The sequence below is a fragment of the Canis lupus genome, chromosome 17 (assembly GCF_048164855.1).
Source record: "Canis lupus baileyi chromosome 17, mCanLup2.hap1, whole genome shotgun sequence".
NCBI lineage: Eukaryota > Metazoa > Chordata > Mammalia > Carnivora > Canidae > Canis > Canis lupus.
This window is the reverse complement of record NC_132854.1, coordinates 56,975,743-57,002,384: the sequence shown is the minus strand read 5'-3', so window position 1 is coordinate 57,002,384 and position 26,642 is coordinate 56,975,743. Positions and strand designations below refer to the sequence as shown.

Below are 26,642 nucleotides of genomic sequence, written 5' to 3'. Positions count from 1 at the left end.
AAGCGCCCCGCCGCGTCGCATCTCCGAGCGCACCTGCTTGCTCTCCGGCTCGAGACGGCGCGCGGCCAAGACGTTCCCAATGTCAAGGAGGATTTCCCCGCGTGGGAAGTTGTCTGCCCCTGTTTGCTCGCGACTGCTGCTCTCCTCCTGCGCACCGGGCACGGTGCGAGCCGCAGCTCCCGACGGCGGCCGCGGCGGGTGAGCCCCGAGGCGGGGACGGCGGCCCCGAGCACCTGCCGCGACCCGGGGTGTCCGGACCTGCGGGTCCCGGAGCCGGTGGTGCCCCCGCCCCCCGCCCCCCCCGCCCGGGAGCGCAGCCGTGCCCGGACTGCGGAGGCCCAACCAGTGGGGCCAGCGTCACCGGCAGACCGAGGCAGAGCCCATGGGACGCCTGGAACCACAAAACTTTTCTTTTCCGGCCGGGATCCCAGCGTTCTTTCTCCCTGAACGCTCGAAACTCTGCAACGTCTGTGTTAAAAAGTTCAGTCTGCTTTTTTTGACCTTGCTTTGAAGGAAAAAAAAAAAAAAAAAAAAGGAAAGAAGTGAGACCCAACAAGACTCCACTAACGTTGTGAAGGAAGGAGATCCAAAGAGTCCCTGCAGTTCAGCTCCCGGGGGGGACAATGGGAGAAAGGAGGCGACCGCAGGAGCCCAGCAGGTGCGCCCGCTTCCGTGTGACAGAGACAGGGGACGGGGAGATGCATGGCCAGCCGAGGCTCTAACTTGTTACTTTCTCTGGACTTCGTGTGCTACGGATTCCGGCTGAGACATGGATGTCCTCTTTGAGGATAATGCTCCTTTGAGCCCAACCACCAGCTCCTTAATGCCGTCAAACGGGGACCCAAGGCTCTACGGCAACGACCTGAACGCTGGAGACGCGAACACTTCGGATGCATTTAACTGGACAGTGGATGCAGAAAACCGAACCAACCTTTCCTGCGAGGGCTGTCTCTCGCCACCATGCTTCTCCCTACTTCATCTCCAGGAAAAAAACTGGTCGGCTCTGTTGACAGCGGTCGTGATTATTCTGACCATTGCTGGAAACATACTCGTCATCATGGCAGTGTCCCTAGAGAAAAAGCTGCAGAACGCCACCAACTATTTCCTGATGTCACTTGCCATAGCTGATATGCTGCTGGGTTTCCTTGTCATGCCCGTGTCCATGCTAACCATCCTATATGGTGAGTGGCAGCAGCCTCCCAGCTGTACCCGCCGGGTACACGCAGCATGTGCATGCTCCGAGCAGATGAGCCGGGCCCAGGGGCCCAGCTGACCACCAGGGTTTATTTATAGACCAGGGGCTCCCCTGTCACACTACTCCAATCTCAAAGTGAGCTTGCACGTTCGAAAAGCTCAGACAACCTATTATCACCGGAGAGTGTTGTGCTTTGGGACAAGGACACTGTAACGTAGTCACTTTAAGTGCCCCCGACAGAGTCGTCCGGCAGTAATTTATCTGTCATCCTGAAGCCACTTGCTTTCCGCCTCTGTGTATGCCCAGATCTTCCAGCCTTCAGGACAGAACAGGTGGTTGTTGTTGTGGTTGTGTCTTTGTCACACACAGTTTTCAGCACTTCTAAAGGAGTAGGTAAGACCTTCCCAGGTCCCTGGGAACACTAGTGGGACACAGTTGGGTTTAATGCTAAGATATGCACCCTCTGCCTTAGAGTGAATGAATTATTCCGGCTTCTGCTGTCCCCCCTCACCCCCCAGTAGCTAATTTGGAAGTTTGCCTTTGAATGACCCCCTCAACTCGTGGAGAATAACCATCTCCCATCAACTCCCCGCAGTGTGTCTGGGAGGAGGGTGGAAACCGGTGAGGAAGGCACTGATGAGTCCTGCGCTCTCCACCAGCCCGGGGACAGTCAGACCCCTCAGCAGGGAGCAGAATGCCATGCTCTTTTCCAGTTATGAGCAATACAGCCTGATTTCTTTCAAAAAGAACATTTAGGGAGGGGAAAAAATATATTTAGGCTGCTGACACAGGCCCGTAGCCGTCACCCGGAGCTAGAAATGCTTTGTAAGAGCTGGGTCTTGGGGGGCTCAGAATACACAGGTGTATGCATCACCCGAGCGAGCGGAGAGGAGGAGGGGGGTGCAGGGGGGAAGGAGAGGGGCAACGGGGAGCAGGTGCCGGGTGCACGGGGTGGAAAGCGCTCCAGGCAAGGCCAGCCCCCCCTCCCTGCTGCACTGCTCAGCCTTCACCCCAGAATGATTTCATCAAATTCGCCTGTGGTTCCCAGACACGCCTCCTAGACCTCACCGCCGCGTCCAAGGCAAAGCCCGGGAGTGGGGCCTGGCTCCCAGGGGCCCCGGAAGGGCACCTAGACCGCTGCAGGGGGGATGGGGGGCCGGGCCGCGGGGGGCGGGGGGGCGCGACCCCGGGGCAGGTGAGGAGCAGAGGCGGCGAGGCCCGCTCGGGGTGCAACGGCGCCCCCTGGCGGCGGGCGCTCGGCAAGCGGCGAGTGGCAGCGGGAGCCGCGCCCCCTCCCGGGACCGCCCCCCACCCACCCCAGCCCGACTCCCGCAGACCTGAGCCCCAGGGCCGACCTCCGCTGCGAGCTCACCGAGGGCGGCGAGGCTCTCGTTTCAGCTCAGGTTTGTGCGTGTGGGTGGGTGTGCAAATATAATCAGAGAGAAGGGCCTTAAGCTAGGACAGCGTGCAGGATGCAAGCCTAAGCCTAGCTGGGGGCACTCGGGAGATGGGTCTGCAAACGCAGGGGTCGTCCAGCCTCGTGGGCCTGGGCTTGTGTAAAGAAACGGCGACGCTCTGTGACCTGCCCTGTGTCAGGTGCTCGGTGCAGCATGCTCGCTGGCGCGGCCACCAAAACACTTTGGGTTTGTGGGACCCCTTGGTGCCCCTCTACATCAACGACAGGGCACGTAGCATATGCATCGTGCACCCGCCTCCTGTGGTGCTTCGCGTATTGGCATCCTCGGGGAGCTTTGGAATACTTGGGGCCCAGCTCTGCCCCCCTCCTGAGCACCGGAGGAAAAGCGCTCCCGCTGATTCCAGAGTGTTACCCCCGGGCCAGCAGCCCCACCCGCAAACGTGTTAGAAATGACTCTCTCCTGCCCCACTGCACAGTCCAGAATCACAACCTCCGGGGGGGGGGGGGGGGCAGCAGCACCATTTTATTTTATTCTATTCTATTCTATTTTATTATTTTATTTTATTTTATTATTTCATTTTACTTCATTTTTTTACTTTATTTTATTCGTATTTTATTTTATTTTTTATTTTATTTTTATTTTACTTTTACTTTATTTTTTTTACTTTTACTTTATTTTATTTTTTATTTTATTTATTTTATTTTATTTTTATTTATTTTATTTTACTTTTACTTTATTTTTTATTTTATTTCATTTATTTTATTTTTTATTTTATTTTACTTTTATTTTATTTTTATTTTATTTTACTTTTACTTTATTTTATTTTTTATTTTATTTTTATTTTTTATTTTATTTTACTTTTACTTTATTTTATTTTTTATTTTATTTTATTTATTTATTTATTTATTATTTTTTATTTTTGTTTTATTTTACTTTTACTTTATTTTTTATTTTATTTTTATTTTTATTTTATTTTATTTTATTTTTTATTTTATTTTTATTTTTTTTCTTTTAATAATACATTTATTTTTTTATTGGTGTTCAATTTGCCAACATACAGAATAACACCCAGTGCCCATCCCATCAAGTATCCCCCTAAGTGCCCGCCACCCAGTCACCCCCACCCCCCGCCCTCCTCCCCTTCCACCACCCCTAGTTCGTTTCCCAGAGTTAGGAGTCTCTCATGTTCTGTCTCCCTTTCTGATATTTTCTACCCATTTCTTCTCCCTTCCCCTCTATTACCTTTCACTATTATTTATATTCCCCAAATGAATGAGACCATATAATGTTTGTCCTTCTCCGATTGACTTACTTCACTCAGCATAATACCCTCCAGTTCCCTCCACGTCGAAGCAAATGGCGGGTATTTGTCATTTTTATTTTATTTATTTTGTTTTTTCATTTTATTTTATTTTATTTTATTTTTATTTTATTTTATTTTTATATTACTTTATTTTATTTTATTTTATTTTTATTTTACTTTATTTTTCATTTTATTTTATATATATTTTATTTTATTTTATTTTATTTTATTCTACTTTGTTTTATTATTTTCCAGCAGCACCATTTTAAGACCCTGTCTAGGACACTCAGATTTGCTAAAGTTTGAGAACCACTGCTCTTGAACACTTATGACGACAAGAGCACCATACTTTTCTGCGTGGGTTTCACCCACACACATACACACACACACATCCACCGAAATCTGAGCTAAATACCTAAAGCTTTATGTAATTATTTTTCCAAATAAAAATATTCCCAATCTGGACTTTTTAATCATTTATTTATTCACATCAACAGCATTTGAGAGACCATCAAATGACATCCCCGTGTGCGCAGTTCTAATGAGTAAGAGGTGGGCTGAACCCCAGGGAACCCAAAGTACATCAAATATGTGAATTGAGTACAGGCGCTGCCCTGCAAGAGGCACTGTAATAGAGGGGCTCAAAAGACAGCGGGACTTCTAACTCATTAAAAACAAAGAGAAAAGGTAGATGCTACGGGACACAGGAAGAGAAATCCCGCAGACAGCCCAATTTTTATTTAGCACAACACACTGGCTTCATTCCAGCCACCAGAAATTTCTTAAACCCTGTGTTCTTCAGCGAGTGTGATCTTACCATACTTAGGTACAATTGTTTTAGGCTCTTTAAAATATTGAAGAGTCTCATGTTGTCCTTTGCCACCACCTGCGCCTCCCCCCTCCATGGAAACCCTCCTGGCAGGGTGGGTTCCGCACACCGTGGGCCGCCCCAGGTCCCTCACTGACGCTAACCTTCCGCATCACAGGTTACCGGTGGCCTCTGCCTAGCAAACTGTGCGCCGTGTGGATCTACCTGGACGTGCTCTTCTCCACGGCCTCCATCATGCACCTGTGCGCCATCTCGCTAGACCGCTACGTTGCCATCCAGAACCCCATCCACCATAGCCGATTCAACTCCAGAACTAAGGCATTTCTGAAGATCATCGCTGTCTGGACCATATCAGTGGGTAAGTGGGGACAGAACTGCAACGGGGGGCGGGGGGAATGACCATTCGCGCCTTCCAAAGAGACTCGTTCTGTTTTGTGGCACTAAAACCTGACACGGTGACTATGGGGGTTTTGTGGTCATTGCCGCAAGGTAGGTTGTACTGTGGCAATTAGCAGATTTGCTGTAGGAAGAAAAAGTCTATGAAGGTCCCTGGCCCGCAATGTAAGGCTGCACAGTTAAGAACAGGTACACCTACAGAGCCAACCTGGGGACTGTCTGTGCTGTGGCCACTTCCAAATGCTCTGCACCCCCATCTCACACCTTCAGATTCACTACTCTAACCCCTGAGCTCCCCCAGAGACCTCCTCGTTTATCATCACTGGACTGGTTGTCAATTCAAAACAGCAGATCCTCATGCTGGAGGATACACAGCTTCTGGAGGCCAGAGAAGGTACCAGGTGCCGTGACGCAGAGGGAGAAGGTGAGGACGGAGGGGCAAGGCCCCACAGGCATTTCTGCCTGCCCAGTACCTCCTCCTGTTATGTCACCACACCCCAGAAGCTTCCAGCACACTTCACTTACTGAGTACACATCCACCTCTCACCAGGATTGACCTTCTGTCAATATTGCTTGTCACCCAACAAGCAGGAAAGCCCAGGTCATGGAAGCCAAAGGGACAGCTCCCAGGTAGCTAAGTCAATGGCACCTGTCACCTCCGGAGGCTTGGTTTATAACCAGAAGTTCCCTGGGGTTTCTTCTCAAGCTGCAAAGCTTTTTGGCCAAGAACACTGCACCTGCTTATGACCACAGAGATACCAGCATCTACTGACATGACAGATCGCAGGAGTTGACACCAAAAACGGAGTCCACCCCCAGCTTTGTAATAAAAATCCAGTTAACAACAGACACACTAGGACATTTGGTGTGTTTCAGTTCCTGTTGTTTGCCTTGCTGCTGAAGAGGTCCTCTGTGGAGTCGGTAGCTCCATTTTTTTTAAAGATTTTATTTATTTACTCATGAGAGACACAGAGAGAGAGGCAGAGACACAGGCAGAGGGAGAAGCAGGCTCCATGCAGGGAGCCTGACGTGGGACTTGATCCCGGGTCTCCAGGATCACACCCTGGGGTGAAGGAGGCGCTAAACCCCTGAGCCACCCAGGTTGCCCAATAACCCAAGTAATTTTTATGAATGAGCAACAAGTGAAATGGGGTCCGGCCAGTGAAATGATCTCCTCAAGACCCCACAGCTTGGAAATAGGACAGTGCTCATTTTATGACAGAAATGCTAGTGGTTGGAAGACCTTATGCTTATTTGATCGGTTAGAGAACCAAAGCATAGAGAGGTCTTGCAGCTTGCGGATCAGCTCTCCAACCAGTGGCAGGGCCAGGACCCCAAACCTCCGGCACCAAGTTCTTACTGTTGACTGACCGCCTACTTTAGGAAACCATCTCTGCTATACACACACACACACACACACACACACACACACACACACGGTTTCTGGGCCTGGGCAATCTTGGGTTCATTCTAGTAGGAGCGAGAGAATGAAGCACTAGTGGCTCTCAATCCCAGCCACACCAAAGAATCCTTGGGGAGCATTGTGATTTAGTTGGTCCATGGTAAGGTGACCAAGGTGCAACCAGCAGTAAGGACCACCTCAACACATGTGTTTAGCAAAGGTGGGCAATCATGCAAATGAAGCAAACCATGCCATTGTCAGGTTTCTTCTAGTTTTACCCTTTTACGCTCTCCTGTTGGTGAGACAGACCGTGGGAGAGTCACCCATCTTTTACCTTCTGCCCTACTGACACCGGTTGCTCCATCTTAGGGTCAAGCTCAATAGTGCTACTAGTAAAAGCTGTTTCTGAGCCAAGACTACCAACCTACAGGGTCTAAGGCGCCTTACAGAAAAGAAACTGCAGATAAGCTGCACAGGGTGGCATCGCTCCACTCAGCTATCACTCCAGGAGACAGGCAGGCCGGCATGGATGTGGGGGGGCTAGCAGGAGCAGTCATCACCATCAACATAGCTACTGTGGTGCTTAGCACTGACTATACTAAGAGGAGTAGGATATACGTTTGGAGGCCTCCGGTGATGTGGTGGAAGAAGGCAGATAAGGAAACAAAAAAGCTGAGGTTACACAGGCTCTATAACCACGAGTCTGAGATATGAGACTGAAGAGATGGCCATTGGGAAAGGTTCAAAAAAAAAAAAATTTCTACAAGAACCGGAAGGTGCTTAGCCCAAATATTCTGAATTTTCCTCTAGTGTTTCCATTTCTGTTTTACGTTTAGATACTTAGTCCAGATGGAATTTTGCGTATACAATCTATCATGTTCTTCTACCAATGTGTACAGTCTTTATACCATCTATTGATATATCAATAGACAGGAGAAACTCTTCGTTTTCTTGATAGATTTGAATTTGAACAGACCTTGCCTTCCTGAAATATATTCATAAATTAAATTGGTTTGGGATTACTTTGTTAGTTGGGTTATTATTCTTACAAGGTTTCTTTTCCTAGCTATAGTAAATAAATTTGGGTCATTACTGGTTTTTTTTCCCCACTGTGGTCTACAAATATTTAAGTAGGAATGTTCTTTTAAAGGTTATGTAGAACGTAGTTCTAAGTCTCTGTCCTCCTGGTACCTTTTCAAATATTATCTTTAATTATAACTCTAGGCTTTCTTCAGTTGCTATTTGCATCTTTTAGCTTATCTTGGGTTATTAGCTACGTACAAAGTTGAAATTATCTTTTATATTGATTCGTCATTATTAAATGTAATTCTTCTTGCCTTAATATCTACTTCATCTGATATTAGTAGAGCTATGCTTTGGGTTATCATTCTCTGAATATATCTTATTCTATCTTATTACTGTCATTTCTTTCTGATTTAATATTTAAAGTATATTGCTTATAAACAGTGCAAGTTTTTTAATCCAATCTTTATCTTTTAATTGGAAATTTTTTACTCCATTTATATTTAATGGAGTCCAGGTACATAGTATTCGGGTTTATAAATTCTATTATTCTTTCTATTGTCCCATTTATTCTATATTCTAGTTTCTATCCTTGCCTTTCTGTGGTCTGATCAAGAATTCATTGGTCTCCTTTATAAGCTTGTTATCCATTCTTTTAAATTCTCATAGTGGGATCCCTGGGTGGCGCAGCGGTTTGGCGCCTGCCTTTGGCCTAGGGCGTGATCCTGGAGACCCAGGATCGAATCCCACATCGGGCTCCCGGTGCATGGAGCCTGCTTCTCCCTCTGCCTGTGTCTCTGCCTCTCTCTCTCTCTCTGTGACTATCATAAAATAAATTAAATTAAAAAAAAAAAAAGAAGAAACATTGTTTACAAAATAAATAAATAAATTCTCATAGTGATTTTTTTTTTACTTAGTAGTCTAACACGAATTACTTTTAACATTTCTTAAACAATGGAAAACTGTAGACTATTTTAACTTCATTTACCATGTCTTTTGTGTTTTTTCCTATTGTCTAATTTTAAGTACCCTTCTAAAACCTGTAGGACCTAAGAGTTCTAGTCACTATTTCCCACCTATTGACCCTTTCTGTTGCCATTCATTGCTTTTGTCATTTCCATGATTCTGCCTGAGTTCAATACTCCTTACTTCTAAAGAATTTTAGAATAACCAGGTAGTTTTCTTTCAGTTTGCTGTTCTAAACATCTTTATTTTTGCCTTCATTTTAAGCAAATTTTTGCTTAATACACAATTCAAGGTTTCTACTTCTCCAACTATTTTTTTAAGATTTTATTTATTTATTCATGAAAGACACCCAGAGAGAGAGAGAGAGAGAGAGAGAGAGAGAGAGAGAAGCAGAGACAGGCAGAGGGAGAAGCAGGCTCCATGCAGGGAGCCTGATGTGGGACTCGATCCGGGACTCCAGGATCACGCCCTGGGGCAAAGACAGGCGCTAAACCTCTGAGCCACCCAGGGATTCCCCTTCTCCAACAATTTAGAAGTGTTATTCCAAAGTTCTAGCTTATAGAATTTTGTTTGATTGTGAGAACTCAGCTGTCAGACCTACCAGTGTCCCTTAGAAATCACCATCTCTTGCCACCCTCTGCTGCTTTAGGATTTCTTCTTTGTATCTTAGCAACTTTAATGTGATGTGCATAAATGTGCTTTAGCTTTGGTTTTGCCCTGCATGGTGTTTATATCCATCCTTTGTTATTCAATGCTTTTGGTTAATTTAGCAACATTCTTGGCCATTATTTTTTCCAGTGTTACTTCTTCCACCTTCTCTCTCACTGACACGTTTCTTGGACTCCAGTTTCACAGATGGGAGAAATCTTACCCATGGTTATGCCTCAAACAACTTTTCTACATTTTTTCATCTTTAAGCCTTTAGTCCATCCAAGTAGTTTTATTCCTTTTTCTTCTGGATTAATCATCCTCACCCCACCTACTTATAATTTGCTGCTCAACAAATGTATTATAGCCCTAATAAGTCACTGTATTTCCAGTTTTAAAATGCCCATTTGATTGTATTTAGTTCTCTGGAATGATTCTCCATGTTTTCACCTGTTTTCTTAAATGTTAATCACAGGTGTCTAGATAGTTAATCACCTGGGATATTCTATTTTCTGGGGTCTTTTTCATTTTGGCTATTAGTATCCCTTGTATTTTTTTATTGAATATTGGACACTGTTTAAAAAAATGTGAATATTCTTGCTCAGAAAGAGGTGCTTTAGCGTTAACAGGCAGTTACAATAAGTGCCCTTAATCCAATCAAGGATGGAGTTTATTTAAGGCTGACTTTTCATAAACACTGGTGTTTAGTTTATCCTTACACCTAGGGTATATTCCTTCATGACCTCAGATGAAAGCCTGAGGTGTTCTCAGCACTACGAGACTGCTACTAACTCTTCAGCTACTCAGACTTTCAGTCTATCCCTCTAACAGACTGATAGATGACTAACCGGGAAATAGTCTAATACCTTCTTTCTCTCTTCCCTTCACTCGAGAATCTTAATTCCTGAAATCCTGGCTAAGTATCCAGAACTCCAAATTTTGTTCTTTCTAAATCTTGGAGACAAGGTTTTGGGCCTTGAGCTCTGCTTTATTAGAAACTAGTATTACAGACCTCTTCCTCATTTGAGATTCTTCATTGCATCTTTCCTCATCTCATTTTTCTCCCATCTTTGTTCCTTTCATATTTTTACATTTTTAAAACACAATCTTCCTACCTCTGCCTTTTGAGAAAGAAATTCAGCCTGTCTATATCACTGTCATGATTGACAAAAATCACTTTTATTCTTCCCGTCTTCTACTTCAAGGATTTTCTCTGTAACAGTTCATTTTCCTTATTTCATGTGTTTACTGACTTGTATAAGATCATCCTTCCCTTCATCCCATGCTAATAAGTTTGAATTATTTGGCTTTTCTGTTCATTATTGCAGTTCCATCCCAAATCATTGCACTGATATCTCTCTTAAAAGATCATAAATAATCCAACGAGGCTGTTTTATTTCCTCATTCACCCTGAGTCTCAATTTAGACTTCTGTGTAATTTTAAGATAACTTAGTAATACAATAGCTTTTTAAGTAAATCAAAGAAATGGACAAACTATAAAGACATTGCTGACTACATAAGAAAGAATTTTATGACTAAAAATAGAAGCAAAATCAAAAGAAAAATTTCAGTGCATGAACAGACCAAGGGATATTCCTAACCTACAAAGAGGACCTGTATTCCAATCCACAAAAAGACAACCCAATAGGGAAAGAAATATGAATATGAACAGAAACATGAAATGGACAATATACGGAAAAGTGGACAACAGATAGATTGGAGAATGCTTAGTTTCTTCAACAGTCATGAAAATGTAAGACGATGTATTACCATTGTTTACCTAATTAGGCAAAATTAAAGTAAGTGGAAACACCCAGAGTGATACCCTGTGTATGCTATATCCTACTTGTGTGAATGTAAATTGTCCTTGGACAATCTAGCCAAAGTTGTTATCATTTGACCTACCAATCGTACTTCACACTGTCTTTCCTACAGAAAAACAAAAGTACATGTAAGGACCTTTAATGCAGTCATCTCAGAAATTAGCAGAAAAGTAAGAAGGTTGGATTATGGTTTGCTGTACTGGCTTTATCCTATTTACACAGCATTTCACAGCTCTTAAGAATATTGAGATAGAGTTATTGGATATTTGACTGGAAAAACATCCATGACCGTAAGTGTAAAATGCAAGGTTTCAGGGAGGTATGGATGATCTGAGCCTAGTCTGGTTAAATAGGAATGATTTATAGAAATCTTATTAGCAGGAAGAATCTGAGGACTTTACATTTGTCAAGAAGGGGAAATTAGGAAGAAGAAAAAAAAAAAAACAGCAGGATGGTTGCTTTTTCCCTGTAACCTTCTGTATAGTTTTGTCATGAATACTGTCAATGTTTCATTCTTAATCATCATAACATCTGTGCCGTGGGAGGGAAGGCTTCATGGAGAAGCTGGCTGACCCTCCAAGTTTGCTAGGATCTAACAAATGGCAACCTTGGGAACCACAGCCTAGATGACTTAAGTTTTCCTGCACTTGGTATTTGAGGTTTGCCGCTGCGTACCCCCTGCTTACTGCTACCAGCTTGGTCATTTTACTGTTGCCAAGGCTTTCATCCAATTCTGAGGAAAATGAACGCAATTACAAATCAATTGCACTTGCTATTTGTGAGCTTTCAGTGAAGAACTGATGACAGAAAAGATTGACGCATTAGATTAAGAATGACCCTAGGATTCTCTGGATTTCATCATCCTTCCACAAACCCAATTCCCATGATCAGAGGTGACTGTGGCTTTGCTACGGCATATAAAATGAGCAAACCCTTTCTTCGCAACAATTGAGTTGCCAACACCATGTGAGAAGAGAAAATGCTTTATTCCCTGACTCTCTTTAGCAGGTAAAGGTACAGGTTAGCTAGATAAAGGACAATTTTTCACTTTGTCATATGATGGCAAAGACCCCAAATCAGAAATCTATTTGCAGGTCATGGAATAATTTTGAGCTATCATGGGTCCAAATAGAATGGTTTTTTTTCCTCCCCCCTCAAGGTTTCCATAGCTACTATGCTCTACATTACTATTACTGTTCTAATAGAATAAAGATCAGCTGTGTTTCATTAATTCAGAACCGATGTCCTCACAATAGACAGCTTCGCATAAACCCTCGATTGAAAGCTTTAGGCCACCAGGTACAACCCCTTGCCTTTAGGCAGGTCAGAAATTTACCTTCTTAGTACAGATTTATCAAGAAACTTTGGGGGACCGTGAAAATAATAGCTCAGTGTAGTTTTATTTTTTTAATGGACAATTCGAGCATTTTTTTTTTTGTCTATGAACAAATTTCCATCTTGTATAGTTGGCTGGACATAGATCTTGGTTATAAGCTAAAAGTCTGGAGTCAGACAATCTGGTCTGTTGTTCCTAAGCTGTGTGACATAGGGCAAGTTACTACTTTCTCTGCACCTTAGGTTTCCAATGAATAATTATAGTAACAGGACCCAGGTCACAGGGTTTAGTGGTTGAGTAAATCTAGTTTGTGTCCTAAGTGTTACAACATGCAAACTTTTCTGTACGGTTTTTGGTATCTTCCTAACAGATTAGTGGGATTAGCTTTTGTCTCTTTTTACAATTTATCTATGTATTCCCAATGTGTAACTGGTCATTTGACCTTGGTGGGATCTGTGTATGTTCTTTTCTTTAGGTCTTCTGAATTTTGAATTACCAGAATTGCCTTTCCCACTACAAAGTTTAAAAAAAAAAAAAAAAAAAAAAAAAAACCCTTATTTTTATAGGTTTCTTTTCTTTTCTTTTCTTTTTTTTTTTTTGGTTTTATATTAAGTCTTTGAAGCATCTAGAATTTAACCTGTGGTTTTATTCTTGCGACACAGCTACTTATACCTTTTATTTCCCCCACTGATCTGATAGGTCACTTTATCATAACCCAAGGTCCCATTGATATTTGGGTTTATTTTTGAACTTGTTCTGTTGATCAGTTCACTCTTTTACCCAGAGTGTACTTTCGTTTGAGAATATATAATGGTATTTATTACCTTAGATCAACTCCCTCATTCTTTCTCAGACATTTCATGACCATTTCCACTTGCTTTGAGTTTTAAAATTGAGCTTCTATCTAGTTTCGGGGAGGGGGAATGGTTTTATTGAAATCCCATGTAGTTTTATAAATCAACTTTCTAGACCTTTCGGGTGGTGTGACTGTGTACTTTTTTGGTCTTTTCTATTTTTCTGTGTGTCATGAGCAGGCTCACATTCTATGTAGAGTGAGGCAAATATGTATAGACAAACATAACTACGTAAAATTTCAGCATTTAGAAAATCACATACACATTTAGGTCCAAGAAGAACAATAGGATAGGATAGAAAAATTAAGCATAGTTCAGTATCTTCTGAAAAAAAATACTTGCAAAAATCCAAAGTGAATCAGCTGAGCGAAATGCTCTTAAAACCAGTGTTCTATTGGCCTTTATATGCTGGGGCAGATTCCCAGCTCCACTGCCTGAAACAAAGACTCTAAGAAGTCCTTCTTCTGGGATTCTCTTCTCTGGGACCTGGCAGGTTCATGCCCGACTCCCTTATCGCCAGGAGTCAGCCAGCCTAGGAAGTGGAGTCCAGAAATTGATGAAGCAACCAGGGCAGAAAGTGGATGGGTTACCTGTTCTCTTTGCCACTGCTGGGACATCTCAATGTAGGCAAGCACCTACCAGGACACAAAGGCAAAATCGAAGAATTAATCTAACTCTTCCTTTCCTTTGGTTTATTGACTCATTTTCTCTCCTGGATAAAAAATGGTCTTTTTTTTTTTTTTTTCTTTTTGCTTCTGCCATAATGCACTGTCCTTTCCAGAAGGCTAGGTTGGAGCTCTGGGCACCATCTCAGGCTGCAGGTGAGTGGGCCAGTGTCTGGGAGCTACCAGCTTGGAGCAGGAGCAGGGCTGCTCACGGCCACATGGAGATTGCAGTCCTCCCCAAGAGTATCGCAGCACCAGACAGCTGCCAAGTGGCCGGCCATACTATCACAGCCCTGAAGTAAAGGCCCTGCAGAGACACCACCCACTCAGCCCACCTTCTCTTGGCCCTTAGAGTGCCATGATCCTTTCCCTTTTCTCCCCCTACAAGTATAGAATTTAGGAACCTTCCCCTGCTGACCAGCACTTCATACTTAGAAATATCACAGAAAGGCTAGGCTCTTGGTGGACGTATCCTTGGTTGTCCTTCAGCACACTTGCCCCTGGGTACAAGGCCATTTAATGGCCCATGTAGCTTGAAACCTGCCAGAATGACAGCTGACTTCTTTCTGCATGGCAGACTCAGCCATAGCTATGGGACAATATGCTCAGTAAACCAGCACTTAGCATAACTCTCTGGGGCTACTGGAAACTGGTGAGAAAAATTAAGAAGTGATTTGGTGGTAAAGAAGTACTTTATGCCTTGTTGGTCTGCTGCTGTGGCCTGCTTCGTGGGCACTTTGGCTCTTTTGAACATTCTATCAAGGCAAATGAAGAAGGAAAGGAGAGATGAGACTGAGACTTCTGTTGCTTCTTGACATTGAGAGCAGAGAACTGGCATCATATACTGCCCCTTCCTGCCCATGGGCTGTGTCAGGAGTCCGCAGCTTATGGAGGCTTCCACTTTCTCCAGATCCAACCATCCTTCCTGGGCTAGAAGATAGATAGATAGATAGATAGATAGATAGATAGATAGATAGATAGATAGATAACCCTCAAGTCACATGTTACGGTCAATCATCGCTAAGTTATCACCAGCACCCTTCGTGTCCTAGTACCTGTTGCTTCAGTGGCCTAAAAAAAACCCAACCCTGGATCACTCAGACCAATAACTTACTGTTATTGCACCCACGTAACAACCTACAGCTGCCGGAAGAAGTCACACGCTGAATCCCATGACGCCACATAGCTCTGGTTTCCAACTTTGCGTGGTCAGTGCCTTGGTTTGTCCCTCCTGGACCTTTCAAGTTTTTTCCTATTTAAGTTGTCTCAACCTTAGACCTCCATTCTCCAAGCATAAGACCTTATCCTGTTCTCTTCTATGAAAGGCCATCAAGCCCTTTTCCCTACTTCTACTTTCTAATTCTGCTTTTGTCAGCTTCCAAGCAGGTATTCCAGGACTATCCATATTCTTCTCTACTTTGTCTCTACTTCCTATCCTTCCCCAAAGCATTTTTTTTTCCCAAAGCATCTTTGACTCCTCCTCATCCATCTCTCTGATTTACATTTATTCCCCTAAAAATTCTGCCCTTGCTTGCTCCATCTTGTCACGTTCACACCTCAAAGCACCAGCCAGCTTTGGCCGCCCTTCTCTTTACTGTTCTCAAGGTCACCAAAGCCTTTCTGCTTTCCAGTCCTATCTAGAAGACTTTAATAATGTAGTCAAGTAATCCATGAATATGTTCTCAATGTGCGAACCCAGTGGCCCAGACTACAGAGAATGCAGAGTCGCCCTTCATCTCTCCTGCCTTTCCAGGCCCGCACCGCAGTTGGAACTAACCTTGAACCCCACCATCACCATTCAATGCAGAGCATAAGCAGGAGAGGAGCAAGGAAGTCACACCCAGCCAGGCTCCCTCAGATTTCAGCCTTTTTGAGAAGGCCCCTCGGTCCTCTTTCACTAGGATACCCTTTGACTCTGTTTGCACTTCAAAATGCTCCCTTCAAACCCTGCTGACCTTTGCTGCAGTTTCTCTTATTTTGGCCCTTCCTTCAAGTTGTTTTTTCTAAACCAGGTCCCATTTGTTGTCCTCCATTTGTGAATTACTAAGAAGAGCACACTCTTTCCATGGGTTGCTCTAGTTGATTAAACACGACAGAAATGCGCTGATCACAATCAGTGGAAGGAATTTGAGGATCATATACACACGTGTCTGGATATTGTCCTGATTCAAAAACGTTTCTCATTCTTTATCTACGATCCTTTTATGTATTTAATTCTATGGATTGATCGCTTTCCAAACTATCTCTTTCCTCTGCTCCTTTATTAACTCTCAGATGAACCGCTGGAAGTTTATGTGAGGAACTGTATTTACAAGCTACACTCAAATGGTTGAGACACGACCAATTCCCCCCACATTTAGGGAAACCACTCAGTTTACATATTTGATATAAGAACTTTGGAAACTACCCAGGTTATAGTAACCCGTGGTTTGTTTATTGAGGGATGCTTTCTTAAACTTCTAATAGCACAACTAACCTTTTTTTTTTTTTTTTTTAAGTTTTTTACTCATTAAAATTTCATCTCATCCAATGAAAGACACTCAAGCCTATCTGGAAGAAAGTTGATCCTCATTTGTTTTGTTTGGTCCCCCTGGTTACTGTGTCTTTGTTTTAGGCTCTAGCTACTGAATCCCTAGTAAATGCCGGTGATGTACCATAAACTGTGTATCTGTGGTTTCTCTACTCGGCGGGAAAAGAGAGGTTCCTCATATCTCCCATCACCACCCTGTGCCAATCCTGCCAGCATTCTTTTTTTTTTTCCTGCCAGCATTTTATTACGGCTCCAACCACTCCATTCTGGCATCACCATTCTTAGATGCATAATGAGCCATTACTTCTTGGATCTTCATGATGCAAATTTACCCACCCTGAAGACCCTATTTCTTTTGATTTGTCCTCTAAAGCCATTTACCAAGGAATCAGACACATAGGAGACAAAGTATGAGTGTAGTTAGCCATATATAGAAGCTCAATTTTTTGTTTGAAGGAATAAACGAATGAGAAAAGGATATAGGGAGACTTGGAAGAAAGGGTTGGGGAAATAAAGGAAGGGAGAGAAATGGGGTTTCTTGAGAGGCTCTTATAGTTTTTCCCTGACAGCAAGTCATCTTTAATATGTCCACCTATGCCAGCTGTTTTATGTACAGGATCTCACTTGGCCAAGTACAGCAAATGTGTATTTGCATACACATCTCTAGCTTTTTCAGTATTCAGATTTAATGTCCGTTTCCATAGAAACAGGTCTGGCAAGGCTGGTTCACAGAAGCTAAGAATGAGAGACATAACATGAGAATTGTGCTAACTTCAGGCAAAAGCTAAAAGTCATACTTTTGTCTTTTCAGTAACTTGGTGCTTTAAAGTCAGCAGGAGGGAGCCTTATTAAGTCAAGCAAGAAGCATTTTCATTTTTATTACTGAGGGTTTTTTTTTTTTTTTTTACTGTTTACATTTCTCATAAAATTGAAAGCAATTACAGAACAGTGTTAATAGGCAATGTTCCCCAGGGGAATGGAAAACTTTCAGATTCTGGTTATGGTCTTCTGAACAGCCCCTGCCCAGCTCTTTCCTCAGCAAACTATCTTAGCCACCGCCTGTTCACCTGCCTATTTTGAGGTATTTTATGGTTTAGCCAAATGTTAGGAGTATTACACTTGAAAAACTCAAACAATAAGACTGAACTGTACAAGTGAAATATTTCTCTAAGCATCTCTAGTAATCATTCTCAGACCAGTTCCTGAAACTGTGGAACAAAGTGCTAATCCATAAATGAAGACCATTTCACCCGTGGGCGAGAACTTCTTTCCTGTCTGTGAAGGTGGACTCTTCTGTAAGGAAACAATGGAAGCACAATAAGATTGCTGTAAAATGCATATGCCTAGGGCCCCTTCCCAGACACTCTGGTTCAGTAGCAATGGAGAAAGCCAGGATGTGGTTTGCCTTATGGAGCACTGCCTCAACTATCAGGTAGAATTTGAGTTGTTTTTTTTTTTTTCATGGATATTCTCATGGACTACTTTGCATGTTCTTTTCAGCTTTCAGATTTGCACATTGCATGTCCGTGTACTTGTAAGGAACCTATAAGCATTTCCACTAGTAGTGCGCAGTTGTTCGGCCATGCAGAATGTACCAGGCTTTTAACTTCTTAAGGGTAGGCAGGAACCATGTCTTACTTGCCTGTGTTCTTCACCATTAGTACAGTAGGTGTTGGATAAATGTTTGCAGAACTGACCAATGAGCCAATCCTGATTTCCTCAGTTTTGGTTTTTTTCTCCCCCTCAGTTTTCATTTTGATTTTGTCAAGGTAATAAGGTACCTTCTCACATAAAGGAGTATCATGTTATTTGAGAGCTATCACTGCCCATCAATAACTACTAGAATTTAAGAAGAAAAGTACAACTGAGACGACATAACTAATTTCCTCGGAGCTCTTTGGAAACCATTTAGAAAATCTTAAGTCTCACATGGGAGTTGTGTAGAATTAAAATACATTTTGATAATCCTTTCCAGCTTTATAATTCCGTTTTCTACTCTTGGGTCTCAATACCTAAAACTGTCAGCAAGCCTCTGAACAACGGTGCTTTTGTTTTAGTAGCCAAGAATTCTACTTCTAGGTTTCCATTCAACCTTCAAAATCATACTCAGAACCGGTTGGGGATCAAAATATGGAAAAGCACTGAAACCTCCTACTAGCTCGACCAAACTACAGTGTAAGCTGCAACTCCTATCTGTGCACCTATCTGAAAAGTTTACCAATTCTTCATAATTATTTTGAAACAGGGATGGTTCTTGGCTGAATAAGCTAATGCATAGACCCTATGGAAAGAGTAACACTAAACAGCCTATCTTCAGAATATTTCGCTTTTACTTTTTCCATAGTGGTTGAAGGCAGAAAAGACAATTGCTTATTTAGCACCCCAATCACTGGCTCAGCAGCCTGAAACAACAAGATAGAAATAGCAACAGCCCAGGTGAGGGCCAAAGAGTCAAAAGTTTTTTTGTTTTTTTTAATTCAGCACCAGTTTCAAGTAAAATTGAATTGACCATGATCATAAAAGAAGGTAGGATCTTATGACTGATTTCCTTTTGTTTTTTCAGCTGAAAATTGACCTAGTTAGTTTATGGGCTTTTAACAGATTTTTCACGAGGCTAAAATAAGAAATCTGAAATCAGATTGTCTTCATAGTTCTTTAGGAAGCTTTTTCCACATTAGTTCATGCTAGAAAGTTAAAGTCCAAATACTCAAAGTTGAAATAAATTCTTAACAATGTAAAAGATCCTAAAAGTTGAAAGGGAGGAAAGAAGAGATGATGGGTTTGGTTAATTTAGTAGCAATAAACTAAGCATTTTAAAGTGGTCATGAAGCACCAAGCTCTTCTGTCCATGATACATTGCCATTCAGAGTTCAGCACCAGGAAGCAGCTACACTGACAGGAAGAGCAGCGTATTGACACCCAGGCAGGTGCGCTATCGTCCAGCTTTTATGAACACATGGGCTGTGCCCACCTCCTCACTTCAGTGAGAAGTTTGGACTACTGAATTCCTAAGCTCCTGATCAATTGTACAGTCCTGTGGTCTGTAAACTGAACCCTGAAGTCTTGGCTCTAAGTGAGACTATGTAAGGAGAGCCCAAGCAAAACTTAATTGGAATCGAACACCTCTAAACTGATTTAGCTGTATTTTGTGTTAGCCCAACTTAGATGTAATTCATCAGGTTAAAATTGAGTATAACTGATATAGCTCCAAGATAAAATCTAGTTCAAAACCCCAAAAGGTAGTTAACAGGTCACTATTCATAGAGACCTAAGGTATTGAGCCAACCAAAACCTTTCCTGTTAGAAACGGTTGAAATCATTAATCCTAGAACTATTTTCACTTGTCTCCCACATAGAATATATTTTAGCACACAACCTACATGCAATTCTCTATCCTGATACTTTTATAACTTGTATTAATTCATTTCTATTTTTCCATTACCAGCTCTATTGTTAGGATTTTAATGGCTACAACTTATTCCCTCATGTTGGTAAAGCATCATCTGTTAACTTTCCTTCCAATTCTGTTTCTAGTTTTGGTCTAAAAGTAGTTCATTTGGCATTAAATAGCATTTGCTTTATTCTGTCCTTATCATCAGCTAGGTTTTAGTTTCATCCTTTCAGTTTCACCTGCCTGGAATTTCTTCAGGTATATTTACTTTGGTCCAAATGGTTGCTTCACTGTTTTCCTATTTAAGGAAGTCTGACCATTTTTAGAAGTTGCTTTTATTTTTAAAAAGTCACAAATAAAGGCATGTATTTTCTTTTAAAAAAAATTGTGGCAGGGCAGCCCGGGTGGCTCAGTGGTTTAGTGCTGCCTTTGGCCCAGGGCCTGATCCTAGAGACCTGGGGTCGAGTCCCATGTCAGGCTCCCTGCGTGGAGCCTTCTTCTCCCTTTGACTGTGTCTCTGCCTCTCTTTCTCTCTCTGTTTCTCATGAATAAATAAAAATCTTTTTAAAAAATTGTGGCAAAACAACGTGTCATGTCACCAATAAGTATATAGTTCGATGGCATTATATTCGGAACCTTGTGCAACCATCAGCACTACTTCCAAACTTACCATCCCAAGCAGAAACTGACCGTTAAGCAATTCTTCTCCATTCCTTCCTACTCCATCCCCTGGTAACTGCTAATCTACTTCGCCTCTATGAATCAGTCTTTTACATTTCATAGAAGTGGAAGTGTATTTGTTCCGTTGAGTCTAGCTTACCTAACTTAGGTTTTCAAGGTTTATTACACTACCTATTAAAACTCCATTCCTTTCTATAGCTTAATAGTCTATTGTTAGGTACAGCTTGTTTATGGATTTGTCTGATGGTAGACGTGAGTCATTCCCACCTTTTGGCTAACGTGAATACTGCTGTATTGAATATTGGCATACGCAGATCTGTTGGAGCCCCATTCTCAATTCTTTTGTGTATCCACCAAAGAGTGGAATTACAGGCGGTATTCTAGATTTATTTTTTCAAGAAAACTGCTACTTTGTCTTCCACAGAAACAATCCCTCTTCACATTTCCATCAGCAACATAGAAGGGCTGCCGTTTCCGTTTCTCCACGTAATCAGCAAAAGTTAACCTTGCTTTTTTATTGCAGCCATACCAGTGATGTGAAGTAGCAATTCATTGTGGCTTTGATTTGTATTTTCCTAAGAATTAATGTTTCATGTGTTTTTTGTTTGTTTGTTTGATTTTTTACTTTTGTGTATCTTCAATTTCTTTAGGTCCTCTACTTTTTAATTGGTATGTTTATCCTTGATTTTTTAGAAATTCGTCACATGTTCTGGATATAAACCTTTCAGAGAACATTTGCAATCCTTTTCCCCTATAGATTATCATTTTATTGATAATCAAAGTTAAATTTGTGCACATTGAGTACATTGAGTCCAATTTACCTTTTTCTTCTGTTCCTTGTGCTTTTGGTGCTTTATTTCTACCACTTTTTGTTCCTTTTATCTACGTTTTCTTTCTAACTCCCTTTATATTCCCTAAGGTTTATCACCATAAGTTATACTATTGGTAGATAGTAATTCAACCAGTTATTGAGGATTAAAAGGATTTACAGAAAGTTGTTTTCCTATCATTTAAAGTATTGAAATTCTGTGTGGCAATATTAAGAGCAGTGAATAATTTTTTCATTTTTAGAAATGGCACTATTTCAGTAGCCAGTAAATGTTCATGTAGTTTATAAAGGACCTTTGAATCCTTCAAGGATGAAGAGCCACCCTAGACTTCTTTGGGGAAGTATCTGTAGATAGATCATAAAAATGTGGTGTAGAGGATGAAATAGGAACTCAGGCAAATGTGGGGAATTTAAGATACACTATACCCGTGAATACACTCTCAAAAGAACTAGGTATGATAATTATGCATTTGATGGTGCTAATTTCTTTATTCAAGAGGTAAAAGAATCTAACAATATTTTAGGCAGGTGTTAGGTAATCTAATTCCTTCAGTTGGAGTTTGCTTTTGCTCATATGGTGGATTCTTCCCATTACAGGATCTTCTAAATAGTTATTTGTTCTTGGCCATGCATTCACCGTCAAAGACCTTATACAAATATTGTCTCAATACCAAGCTGTCAGAGCTTTGCATTCTGTTTCATCTACAGATTGCATTTCCAGCCGCACAGCAGCCTTCAGTAATTCCATTCAGCTTGACTCTCTGACCCAGCTCCAGCACGTTTGCACTCCAAGGATGCTGAGCTTTCAGATTATGCAAATGTTTTGTGCTCCCTGAAGTCTGACCTCTCTAGGGAAAAAGAGGTCCCCATAGCTTTAGAAAAATGGAAAGACAACACTTGAAAATGGGAACAATTTCCCTGATTTTCTCTTAAATTCACAATTTGTACTATCTAGGTTTCCAATTGCCTAGGGAAACCAGCTATTTAAGAATTGACCATCTCTTTGCGGTAGACTGAGACAATCTAATGGAAAGGAACCTGAGCTTAACAGACCCAAATTCTTTATGATGAGCAGCAAGCAACCAGCCCCTTGCTCCAGATGGAAATGTTATTGGTCATCTAAGTTTGTTCTCCACTCAAACATTCTCAAAAAAGATACTTCAGAGGAGCAGCAACTCAGAATTCTGTGGAGAATCGTCTCCTCAGTTTTTCTTTTAAGGTTTTAATTCCAGTGTAGTTAACATACAGAGTTATATTGTCTCCTCAGTTTTATGCCATGCTGCACATAAATACACCAGGCTCCATCACAATATTGATATAAATTGACAAGTGGTAAATGGTAAAACAAGAGATTAAGCAAAAAATGACAAATTAGCAGTGTCAGGGGACAAGATAATGGGGTTGCCTTCACTTTCTAGGATAAAGGCCGGTTGGCACCAATTATAAGGTAGATAAAGTATTGTATGTATAATCTATGCCAGATACTTTGCCCACCCTACATCTAGCATATCGTAAGCATTTTCAGAGTAGCAGCTGTCAATGTTATTAGTTCCAGGCAGCAATTATTTAGAGTATATATGGAAACTGTTTAATGTATAAAACTATATATAAAATACATAAGAAATATTTTTAAAAAAGTTCTTCTGTTTCTGGACTCAAACCCGTACTACTTAGAAAGCTTCCCCCCAAATTAGTAATGAACCAATAGGACATGTACCTTCAAGCCTTAATGTTCCTGGGGAAGCCTACCTGACCAATCCTCCCTCCCCAGAGAGGAAGAAGCCTACCTCCCCACCTCCCCCTGTCTACTTCCCACCCATTTTACCCAGCTTATTATCTTCTATTGTGTATTTATGTTTTATCTTCAGCTTCCCCACTGGAAGCTATGTCCCATGCGGGTAGGGGTTTGTAATCTAGCACATGATCAATCTCCAGCCCCAAACAATGTGTAACCACCCACAGTTGGTACTCAGCAAATTTGTTAAAGGAGAGAACTGAGGCTCAAAGAGACGGAGTATGTCAGCAGGATTTCTTAACAAGGTAGGATTGGGACACAAAGGTAGGTCTGCTGACTCTATTACTATTTCCACCGTATGTCACTTACTTTCAGAGCCTCTCTCTGCCCTAGGCCTCTAGGTACATGTTGTGAGCTCCGCCTAGGAGCTGAGAGAGCCCAGGAAAAGGAGGGATAGAAGTCTAGGCAGAGGCTGAATGGGTCTGCTCTGCAGGTAAATAGACCACCTGATCCAACTGTATGTGTGAATCAGCCTCTTGGGTTAGTAACAGATGCACTTCTCTGAACTTTATAAAAGATGAGTTTTCGGAAGTCTAATCTCTCTAAGTCAGGACTTCCCATAGTAATAAACACTTTATATAGAACTTTAATCTACAAAGCAATTTCTAAAACTCTCCCAAGTGAATCCTCTTAGGATTTCCAGGATGTGGGCAAGATAAAGATAACAAAACTTGAAAATAATGAAATATGTGAGAATGACAGCAAAAAGGGCTCATGAGATGGCTGGAAAGCCTAGAAAAGGTAACCTGCGTCTGAGCATCCCAGTGTTCCCATCACTGCTAACAACTTTGAGGACTTTCACTCTAGTGTCTGCATATCCTACTGTCAGTAATAGATGCCCATCAATATCCAATACATGAGACATATTTCTACTCATAGCACAAGTCTGTATATATCCACGTACCAAGATTTCCCTTGAATCAAGTAGTTCCATAAAGCTATCCATCAAGTAGCCGCCATAAATGTGTGCTCTTTAAAACTAAAAAATGAAACTAAAATCTAATCCCTCACAGGGTTACATTTTCAGTGTTCAGTAGACACACGGCCAGTGATGGTTGTATATCCCACACAGATATAGGACACTTTCATCACAAAGTTCTACTAGACTATGCCACTCTAGATGTAGCCCATGTGACACAGGACCATTTAGAGATTGCATCTCAATCTGATAGAGCCATAATAGTTTCATATGGCACTCTGCTGGCAGCCCCGGTGCTAGAACTTGTGCCTAATAGCTCTTTGACACTTTTCTCATGAGCTTTGAACAGTTTCTTTATCTCGTCTTGTCTTATGGGGCTACTAGGAATTTTCTTTTCCATCAGGTCATACTCACTGACCTTGAGTCCTCAACAGCTGAGCCTCTTCCTTCGCCACCTAGAATAGTTTTTGTCAGCTAGCTGACAGTTCCTGGCCATGTAAGCCTTAGGACAACCTACTTTATTATCATCTCATTCTTCGATTGAGAATTTTATTATCTATGTCCAAGTTAAAGTTACAGATTAACTAGAAGGCCGGAAGATGGGGAGGGGTAGCAAAATATTTTCTAGTATAAATGGGTCAGATACAGAATTAGGAGAACTTGAATTTGGCATTCGTGATTAACCTACAGACCAGTCCTATAACTTCTCTCAAAATCTCCTTTGTTGTCATTTGTAAAAGTATAGAAATATTCACATCTGCTGGAGGGCTACAGGAATATTTTAACAGCATGAAGTAGAACTACATCACTGTTAGATCTTGTTGAGAAATTAAACCCAGATTCTCCAAGCCCAGAAAACCATTCCACAAAAGGTAGCCAAGGGTTATTAATGAAGCAGCATTCATCTGGATGTGCTCCACATCATAGGTAGGCAACCTAAGAGTGCCAAGACGAGGAAATCTCACCCTTTGGTACAGCCAGGCAGATACAGCCTGCTACCTATGTGATCTCAAGTCACTAGTCCTCAAGTTTAGAGGGTTTACCAGCAACATTTGTCACACAAAGTTCATCTTAAACTCACCTGGTAATTGTGGTGACCATCTGTATTAGCTAACTGGCTGTATACAAATATAATTTTTTTTGTCTTTATGACAGGATATAGTTTTGTAACTCAGAGGGAGGTATTGGCCAAAGTTAGGCTCCCACCTTCCCACAGAACTTGGTAGATGTAGTATCTCTTAATAATTACATTTCAAAAGGATGGCTCCCTGGTACTTGTGAAAAAGCTCCCTAAATCTAAAGACCCACAATAGGCTTGTAAGAAGACTTAAAACTCAACAAGGCAGAGGAAGAATTTAACAGTTACAATTTTATAAAAGCAAACATCCTAAGAAAAGGGAGATGTAGGTCTCTCCCCTTTTAATTAATGAGAATTAAGCCTTTGGATTGTCATTTGTATTTGCCCTGCAGGCATCCATACACAATGGGTTATTTCACATCTGTATCATCAGGTATAATGAACTTTATCTAATTTTTGGTAAAGTAAATCTGGATTAAAGAATCTAAAGTGCATATTAATTTTTACTCTCCTGTGCACATAATAAACTAGACCAAAGCAAACTGACCAAAGAGAAAGTTCAATGAATCAGGTCTTTGGGATCTTTCATTCAGTTGAAGAACTGTATCATTAGTGTACTTCTGCACAAAAGACCATAAGCCCAAAAGCAGTTTAGGCAACTTTAATATTTCCACCAATAATCTATTTGATGTTATTTGTAGAAATGTCATTTTGTAGATCAAATATATGAGAAATATTTGTAGTGTAGTGATACTTAAAGTTTTATTCTATGAACCAAAGAACATTATTTTTTTTGGATGAGTTGCATTATAGGCCTTATTCTAGGTCTCTGCCTCGTTCATTAGGTTATTGAAAAATCTATGTAACAATTATACAGTTTCACCAGCTTTGTTGTGGTTTAGGCAAACTAAAACTACACCATACTATTTCATAATAGTTGATTCTAGTAGGTGATAAAATTCAGTCAGTCAAGAGTCCTAGCATTCATCTCCAGAACAGTCAGCTATGGTCCACATAGTCTAGGTTTCATGCTCATAGGAAACGTTAATGACCATCAAGTAGTCAGAACAGTACCAATATTTTTATATACTCATTAAATATATGTACCCGTTAACCCAGTTAATTTGTAGTTGAACACATGAATGTTTAAACACTAGAGGCTTGATGCATTATTTTAGGTATTCAGAATTCAGAGGTAGGAGTTATCTAAGGTCTTTTAATAACTTTTCAATGGTTTCCCATTTTTCATAGGAGGAGTTTGATATGCATTCATTACACTTAGCTGCTAAGTAATTCCTTCTGGCCCCCAGATACCTGCCCATTTCTCCACCCTCCCTTTACCCCACTTCTTCCTTATTGCTCTTCAAATCTGCCTAGAATTTCCCCACTTACCAGGCTTGCTCTTACATCAAGGTTGAAGTATTTCCTATCCTACCCACCATTCACTTCACTTTCTATTCCTTTAGGTTTTGACTGAGTTTGTCAAGTGGTATGTTTTACAACTGGACCCATTACCAGTTAGAGGACACTGAGTTAGTGGACCCAACCTAAGTCATCTTA

General features: G+C 41.5%; 1 protein-coding gene across 4 annotated transcripts in view; it reads left to right on the top strand.

Moving 5' to 3' along the window:
* The first annotated feature begins 294 nt into the window (after positions 1 to 294).
* The window catches only part of HTR2A (5-hydroxytryptamine receptor 2A), a 60,367-nt gene continuing 34,019 nt past the window's right edge, over positions 295 to 26,642 (top strand). Inside the window, exons 1-2 of one of the 4 annotated variants that reach the window (XM_072783087.1) lie at positions 295 to 1,181; positions 4,903 to 5,103. In XM_072783087.1, coding sequence (XP_072639188.1) covers positions 770 to 1,181; positions 4,903 to 5,103 — 613 coding nt within the window. In that variant the 5' untranslated portion in view covers positions 295 to 769. Of the gene's footprint in view, positions 1,182 to 1,216; positions 1,589 to 2,511; positions 2,599 to 4,902; positions 5,104 to 26,642 lie in introns of those variants that run through there. The other 3 variants (XM_072783088.1, XM_072783089.1, XM_072783090.1) reach the window with 3 other exon arrangements.